This window comes from Morone saxatilis, unplaced genomic scaffold, assembly GCF_004916995.1.
Source record: "Morone saxatilis isolate NCDOM2014 unplaced genomic scaffold, NCSU_SB_2.0 Contig5, whole genome shotgun sequence".
NCBI classification, from domain to species: domain Eukaryota; kingdom Metazoa; phylum Chordata; class Actinopteri; family Moronidae; genus Morone; species Morone saxatilis.
This window is the reverse complement of record NW_023340095.1, coordinates 20,690,357-20,698,788: the sequence shown is the minus strand read 5'-3', so window position 1 is coordinate 20,698,788 and position 8,432 is coordinate 20,690,357. Positions and strand designations below refer to the sequence as shown.

General features: G+C 40.3%; 2 protein-coding genes across 2 annotated transcripts in view; one reads left to right on the top strand and one right to left on the bottom strand.

Annotated features, from left to right (window-relative positions):
• Window positions 1-2,530, bottom strand: part of slc49a4 (solute carrier family 49 member 4) — a gene marked incomplete in the record, with an annotated part of 43,182 nt that extends 40,652 nt beyond the window's left edge. Inside the window, 1 exon segment of the mRNA XM_035676868.1 lies at window positions 2,109-2,530. Coding sequence (XP_035532761.1) covers window positions 2,109-2,403 — 295 coding nt within the window.
• A 193-nt stretch (window positions 2,531-2,723) lies between these two features.
• Window positions 2,724-8,432, top strand: part of hspbap1 (hspb associated protein 1) — a gene marked incomplete in the record, with an annotated part of 13,639 nt that continues 7,930 nt past the window's right edge. Inside the window, 4 exon segments of the mRNA XM_035677115.1 lie at window positions 2,724-3,096; window positions 3,504-3,702; window positions 4,830-5,014; window positions 6,586-6,722. Of these exon segments, the coding sequence (XP_035533008.1) occupies window positions 3,507-3,702; window positions 4,830-5,014; window positions 6,586-6,722 (518 nt within the window).

Below are 8,432 nucleotides of genomic sequence, written 5' to 3'. Positions count from 1 at the left end.
AGTAACTTTTCAAGCAAATTCTCTGGTTCAAGCTCCTCAAATGTGAGGATTTGTGATTTTCTTTGTCATATATGACAGTTACCAGACTCTTTTTAGACTGAAAAAAGACATGTAAAAATGCTACCTTGAGCTCTGCGAAGTTGTAAGAGACTTTGAAAAATGTTCTGACATCTTATTAACAAAACAAATAATTGATGACTTAACTGCACATGAATCGATAATGAAAATAATTATTAGCTGTAGCCCTAAACCTACCCTCGAAACAGTGAGATTTTTTTTTTAAATGTAATGTACAAAGAGCAACCAATGCAGTAAATTTGCCATTTGGGTCTCTGAAGCATTCCAGCCCTTGTTCTGTTTTAGTAGATTATATCCTTACAATTGAGAACAGACCCTAATCAGTTTAGGCAGCATAATGTCATAATAATGTTAGGGCAGAGATAAAATTGTACTCTCTGTGATGTGTGTGGGCTAATATCTCACACGGAAATGCGTTTGTATTTAGTGACACAAAATGTCAGTAACCTATATTTCGGAGAGGCCAGCTGCTGTAAGGACGACTTACAAGCTTTACAACCTCGCACTTAAACGGGTGGATCAGCTCTCTCTGACACATTCTGCAACATCAGCATATATGTATGTCATAAGCTAAGCACATTATGTGGGCTTACTACTCTATTACTACATCACATATGACTTGATCTTAAGACTCTGCGCAGCTACTGTGTTGTTGATCATCAACAGTGTCTATCTTTAGGGAGGGGTAGATCCCAGAGGGAAGCCAAGCTCTTTCCCCACTGGCAACTTGGAGCAGAGCCAGTGAGTGTGTCACAGACAACCGCCTGAGCCAGTTGCAGCCGATGGAGGCCGTGTAGCTGGAGCTCACACACCATGACTTAACTCAATTTGAGTACTGAATGAGCTGCCCTAATTTGATATGGGCCTCAGAGACAGAATTAGCTGCAAGATGGGTATAAAGTTAAGTTACAATTTACAGGTATGTGGGGAATCTACGGCTGGATTATTTCACCTTATACAGCTGTGTCAGTAAGGTGTTCCTACCACCGAGAGACACCAGAACCACTAACTGTTGATGAATCAGGATCACAAGATGAGTTTGGCAACATTTAACTTGTGGTCTTTAATTCGTCCGCATCCTGGTTACCATGATGTTGTTACTGTGTTGTAACTGTTTCTGTCATCTGACAGTCCAGCGTCAGTCAGGTGACTCGGTAGAACTGGTTAGGTGAAGTGCGCTCTGACTGAGCGGCTCAAGTCAAGAGCTCTTCGGCAGGCAAAGGCACTTCACAGAATGTTCTGTGGTTTCAAGACCATTGTGAATGTAAACTGTTTTGGAGGAGAGGGGTCCCTAAAGAGTTGCTTATCCTGCATCAGCACTTTTAAACTCTCACATGAGTACAACTCTGATGCTGGATGATGGAAAACCCTTTTGCACCGGCTTATTCACACTTATATTTTTGTCTTGTGCAGTTTTAGACTGCATATCAGTATTATATTATTATTATTACTCACGCTTCAATGTAAAAGCAGGATCTTACTGGAGAGGTGCAGCTCATTTGTAACTAATGATTATTTTTCATTGTGGATCAATCTGGTGATTATATTCACAATTAACCAACAATTCAGACAAAAAAAGTGAGAGAGGATAAGGTAACAATTCCCCAGAGCCCATTTGTTTTGTCTTATTAAAAACACACCAAATTAATAAAATTAAAATAAAAAGCAAAAGCAAAAGCACATAGTCACTTTTTGGAAGCTGGAACCATGAAAAGTTTCACTGTCATAATACACCAGGTGAGCAGGGACCGGAATGTCTATGAAGTTAGACAATGTGAAGGATTACAGAGCACTGTAACACCGGACATCCCCCCTAATCTGACTGTGTATGCAGATGAGACCATGGGGGTGGGGTGTCAACTAACAACACAAAAGTTTCTGAGTGATTTATCCATCAAAGCTATCAACAAAGTTATATCATGTGTTTCAGGACTCAACTACAGCTGATAACGTCCCCATGGGGGGCAACAACAACGAGAAACACCATAACGTTAAGATAGGACACAGTGTACCAAATAAGAACAACTCACCTTTTTTATCCATTAACCACATAAACAGCAGCCAGGGGACGAACCCCACCGGGCCCCACATCACCAGGACTGCGATGTCGGACTTGCTGAAGCCGAAAGCGTGAACGGCCGAGTTCTGAATGGGACCCCAGAAGTTCCACACCATCCCCTGCATGAGTCCCAGCAGGGAGAACAGGGTCAGAACCAGCCATCTTCTCCCGTACACTCTGCTGTTTACTGGCTGACTGTTTGTCTCCGCATGAGAAGGGACAAGAAGCGGCTCCCTTTCGGCCTCGGTGCTCGAAGCGGCACCCATAGTAGCTATCTGTTTGTCAGTTCAGTTAAAATTCCGGTTTTAGCAGCAGTACGGCAACGGGAAATGGACGTCTGACCGGGCTTCTGTCTACCACAACAACAAAAACAGCCGATAGCTTCTTTTTCTGTCACTTAACTTTACTGCGCATGCCCGACCGGAAATAGTTGAGTTAGTGGAAACTGTGCTCAGTGGGCGGCCATTTTGGCTAGCCTGTTGCATTAGTTTTTAATGGGACTGTTGCTGCGACCACAGAGCCAAAATGGAGTAGATTCACAGTGGGGCGTTCCCGGTGTATAAAAAAAACATACACTGTCATGTGAGGTTTGTTTACTTCCGCCCGAACCTCAACTGCACGTGTAGTGAAAGGTGAGCCCAGCGTTTGATCAGAAGACCCCCCCTCTTTCCGCGAAGCTGACTGACAGTAGAGCCGAAGAAGTCTCCTCCTGAGCTAACAAACATAGCCTAGCTATTAGCATTGTCTGGTTGTTTGCGGACGTAAATGCGGTCTTCAGTGCTGATAGTCTGACAGTTTAAAATGCGCTCTGTCGAGAACAGAAGTTAGTTTAGTTTTATGTGAGTTGTTGTTTCAGAATAAGCTCGTTCGTTCTCAAAGCTAGTTAACAACTCGTTTTATTATCTGGATGGACCATTACTGACACAAAGTGCTTTACGAAGAGGAACTAGTTCGACGAGGTGGGAAATGTAATCATAACTGAATACCAAAGTGATGAATGTGAAAATATGAACGAACGGCTATTAAAGTGGACTACCTGTAACACTAATATAACACTAATAAAACGCTGTAAATGGATTGATTCCTGAGGGTTAAAACGATATTCTATATCTAACTTAAACAAATAATAGTATGAAACTCTTTAAATAAGGACCCCTTAAAGTCCGATCAAGTTGTGTACTAAAAAGACTTCCTGGAGGATAAACTGTAGTGGTGACAGTGTTTCTAATGTAGTGTAATTTAAAAACGACTTTCCGTGAATTACATATGTGACAACACGTAGGTAACACAACTACTTAAACACCAGTTGTGTATCAGCTGTATCTACATCCTCTGTGTTGCAACCCACTATCAGTGTGTACTACAGGCCATGGCTGCCCCCGACTCCATTAAACCCTTCAGCCCAGAGGAGAGCCAGAAGATTCTTCATCATCTACAGCAGCCCGCGGTCTTCATGGACATGACCCGTGGCTGGCCTGTTCTCCACTGGACTGCAGAGCACCTGTCTGGCTGCCTTGGTGACAAACTAGTCCGGTTCAGACTTGGGAGGAAAGATGAGACAAACAGTAAGCTCAAAAGATTAATCAGGAGTCAGGACAGATCTGGGTTGAAATAATTCCTGTGTAATTAATCACCTGGATTGAACATGCACAGTGAAAACTTATGTGACCCAAAAAGATCCAGTTCAAGCTACTTACCAGCAATCCTAGTGGGCTCAAGTTGTTTTGAAATTACTGAAACTATGACGAATGCATAGATGGATATAGATATTAGAGTACAATACAGTTTTATTATAAAACAACTATGACATTATTGTAATATAAAAAAAAACACATAATATTTTAGGCTCATAGGATGCCACATTCACCCCTGCATTTACCTATTCCATAAAATCTGGGGATTTTAGTGTCCTAAAATGATTTTGGAAGCTGTAAATGCACTGTGACTTCCAGCATAGGTAATAACTTCACAATTTAAATATGGTACATTGATAAGCTTTTCTGTTTTTGTGTTCCTGATCACATCAGTGTACAGTGCCTCATATGCCAGTTCTCTACTTTCACCCAATTTTCAGTGAGCACATAATAATTACCTCCAGTCTTGTGTAGTTCATCCTCTGACATGTGATGATTTGAAGATTAGATTGTAGTTATCAGGACCTAATGAAATATTGGAAGCTGTTAAATGATCTGATGTAAAATGTCACATAAGCATTAAAAAAAACACACGCAGGGTTTCTGTCTCTGAGCATCTGGTGTGTTTTGCCCTCCATGTGCTTCTAACACAGCTACAGTAACGACTCCTGCTGTGATGAATAACTGAGAGCGTGTCCTCTGATAAAAGCTAGCTAATTAGATTTCTAAATCATTTTTTTTCAGCTGCAACAGCTGACAGGAGGACATTGCTCATGATGGATTATGAATGGCATCACTCAACCATAGACACACTTTGTTTACTAAAACAAAAGTGAGTAAATCACTACAACTGTGATTTATTTTTCTCATAAAAGCAGGGTACAACAAAATTTCATGCCCCTGTGATGATGCATCGTGCTGTTTATTCTGGTATATAAATTGAATTTGGTTTACCATAGATCAGTTAAATTGTTTTACTGAAATTTTAAAACAATTTTCCAGTGATTACTCTCTTTCTTGTTTTTGTTTTTTCTTGCTATATTCTACTGCCTTCATAGCACCTCTGTTTGAAACCCAGTGCTCCTATGTGGAGGCCAAACTGGCGGACTTTCTCCGCTGGACCCGGGACCAGGCTGGGACAGATGTAGGGCCTTTCTTTAAATACCCCAAGTCAGAGTATTGGGCATATGCTGACTACAAATACATCGCTGTATTGTTTCAAGATCAGCCTTCCATGTTTGAGGTAATCAGCCTTCTGCATACATATAGCTCTCAGGTCTCAGTTAGTGTTACTTAATTATCACCTCAGATTATTGAATGAAATTGCAGCAAGAAAAACAAAACAACAACACCAATTTTTATACGTAGTTTGATGATGGAGCCTTGCATGAGTTGTTAGTGAACATCCGACAGATGGATGAGGTCAGAGCTCTGTGCAGGCCAGTCAAGTTCTTCCACACCAAACTGGGAAAACTATTTGTTTATGGACCTGGCATTGTTTTGTTGAAACTGAAATGGTTGCTACAAGGTTGGAAGAACACTGTTGTTTAGAATATCATTGTATGCTGCAGCATTGAGATTTCTGCAGCCATGAATCACCATGAAAAACAAGTCATCTTTAGATCATTTAATTTCTGACCAAATGTCACTCACTGCATTTAACAGTGGGAGCAGGAGCAAAAGAGCGTGGATGTAAGGAGAACAGCAAACAGGCCATCATCCACCTATTCTGGTCTGACTTGAAATAGTGAAATGTATTAAGCTTCCAAATCAGAGCATATTTTACACCCAGGTTGAGATATGTTGCCAAATTTAAACAAATGAAAGAGAAGCTAGAGTCAATTTAAAAGCCTGTTTTTAGTTTTGTTTTCATGATATAAATGTGTCCATAGTAAAGAAATGTTATAAAAACTATTTTTTCTTTAAGATGATAAGCACATTTAGAAGCTGGTTTAATTTAGAAAACATTTTTCCCATGTGATTGCTGTCTAACAGTTGCAAGAGCTTTGGCTTATCAACGAATTAAACATTAAATAAAAAAAATAGAAAAAAATAATTGAAAGAGCCAAAATTTTCCCTCCTGGTCTCATTTAAAAAAAATGCCTATTTATATTCAAACATTTTCTCCTTGTTTTGACATTTTTAATTACAATGTTAAGCTTTTGCCCGTAACGGCTTTATATTGGCTGCTATTTTTGTCCTCCGGTATGTAAAGACATAAAAGTGTAATCCGTCTTCAAGCCACTGCCACCCGTTCATTTCATTTTTATCTCAGTGATACATTTTTATTGGGCATCCACGTGCAATTATTACCCACTGACTTTCATGCCTTTGAGACAGGCGGACATGGGCTTTTTACAGGATAAATGGTGTTGGGGAAAAAGGCTGCCTAGACGCTAGATTGACCAGTCTGTCATTTACAGCTGCCTGCATATATGGTAATAACTTCATTATTCAGGATGCCGACGCGATTGCTGCACCTTTGTGCGCTGGCAGGACATGATTGACAGACCAGTTTACCTTGAAAGATGACAAATACTGTTGCTTGGTTTCTCTACACACACACACACACACACCTACATTGGTCACCTATAATAGGTCCTGTCAAAGTAGCTGATGAGGTGCATCTGTGAGCTTCTAGCAGAGTTGTGACAGTTGGTAAAATGTGAGGCTTGTTTCCATGTCACGTCATTATCACGGACAAAAAGAATGGCAACTTTTATTTAAATAAAAATATTTATTTATATTTTCACATTATTTCGGATTGATAATTGTAATTTGAATGTCGTCTGTGTGCGTGTGTGTGTGCTGCAGGATGTAAAGTGGTCCGAGTTTGGTTATGAGGGACGCAATGGGAGAGAGAGCACGTTATGGATCGGCACAGAGGGGGCCAACACACCGTGCCACCTGGACTCTTACGGCTGTAACCTTGTACTGCAGGTACAAGGACGGTAAGAAGGTTCATTGCTTGCGTTTGCTGCTTTATAAACACCAAAGTGACTTGGGTACAAGTCAGCAATCCTATTTCTGAAACCTCACATAGACAAGAAGGGTTGTATTGTTCATTTTATCACTACTTGTCGCTGCGTGTTTGCTGTAAGCTTCATTCTTAAAAAAACACTTTCAAACATTTGTCTTATGTTATCTTAATTACAAAATTCCCTTCAGCCTAAGTGGATGGTTTAAATGGCACTTAGTACTATCTCCTATTAATCACACTACATTTCACTATACTTTATATTTCAATATACTTTTCAACAAAACATGGTACTCATCTCACTGATAAATGCCACAGATTATTGTGTTCCTCTCCAGTCCTTCAAGTTACTTTTGAGGTTACAAATAGCCTGTCTGTACACAACAAATACCTTTCTGATTTCAATTAGACGTAAAAGATTACATGCATCCCTTGGAGCTTGCTGCGCCTCTCAACCTCTACTCAATGGCTGTTTTAACTGATAAATGTTGTCACATATTTGTTTGGGCCAAAAATAAGACCTGCAGCTGAGCAGAGGGATATTTAAAGATCCAGTGTGAAACATTTAGGAGGATCTATTGGCAGAAATGGAATATAATACTTCACCCCATAGGTATTTGTTGTTCATTAGTGTATAATCACCTGAATACAAGAATCGTTGTGTTTTTGTTACCTTAGAATGAGCCGTTTTTATCTGCAGATGCCACAGGTCTCCCTCTGTGGAGGCTGCCATGTTGGACCACCGTGTTTAGTTATAGACCGACTAATCAGTCTATCGATAAATTGGCAGATTAATCTGGCCAATCATCCGGCATTTGGAAACAATTGGCATCAGCCAATGTCTGTGCTCATGAGGCAAAAAATGTCTTCAGACACATCTGCAGGTAGCCTTCCCCTTTGTCCGTTTAGGGAGCGTGGTGAAAAAGTTGGTTTTAAGCGTTGTACTATAACTCTCATACATCCTGCCGTAAACATATGCCTGAATTTCCTGTAGAATATATATATATATATAATATATATATTATATATTCTCTATGAATACAGAATACAGTAAGGCATAACTAGTGGTCTGAGGGGCTTGGAACTTGTAATATGGTAAAATGGTCAGTACAGCAAGAAATAGCTTTGTGCTCTGAACTGCAGAGCCAGCCCAAATACTGGTTCAGAAATATGGGAGAATGCAGGACAGCATTTCTCTGACTTCTTTCCATGATCTAATTTCTCTCACTGTAATCTGTTTTACTGTGTGCGTCTGATTTGTACTTTCTCCAACAATCCACATTTATGTTTTTTTTTTTAAACCAAAGTGTACATTGATTTTCATTTTGGGCAAAAGAATAAGAAGTACATAGAGATGTAACACCAAAAGTGACATTGGCCTGTCATATCTGTGATAATGAGTTTGTGCCGTTTTAATAGAGAAAGGTTGCAACTGAGTGTAAAGAAGTTTGAGGATAGTATTTTACCACACACCGGTGGTGGTGGAGGTTTTCTGCCTGTTAACCACCTAGCTCATCCGCAACGCGAAAGGTGCAGGGTACTGTGACTGCTTACACAGAGTGTAATCTGTCCTCTGCCCTCTCAAGGAGAGTTAATTTGTCGCAGCGCTCACCAGAGCGGGACAGAAATGGAGACCGAGGGTGAGGCGCTATATAGGGCACCATGAGAGATGAAACAAAAGGGA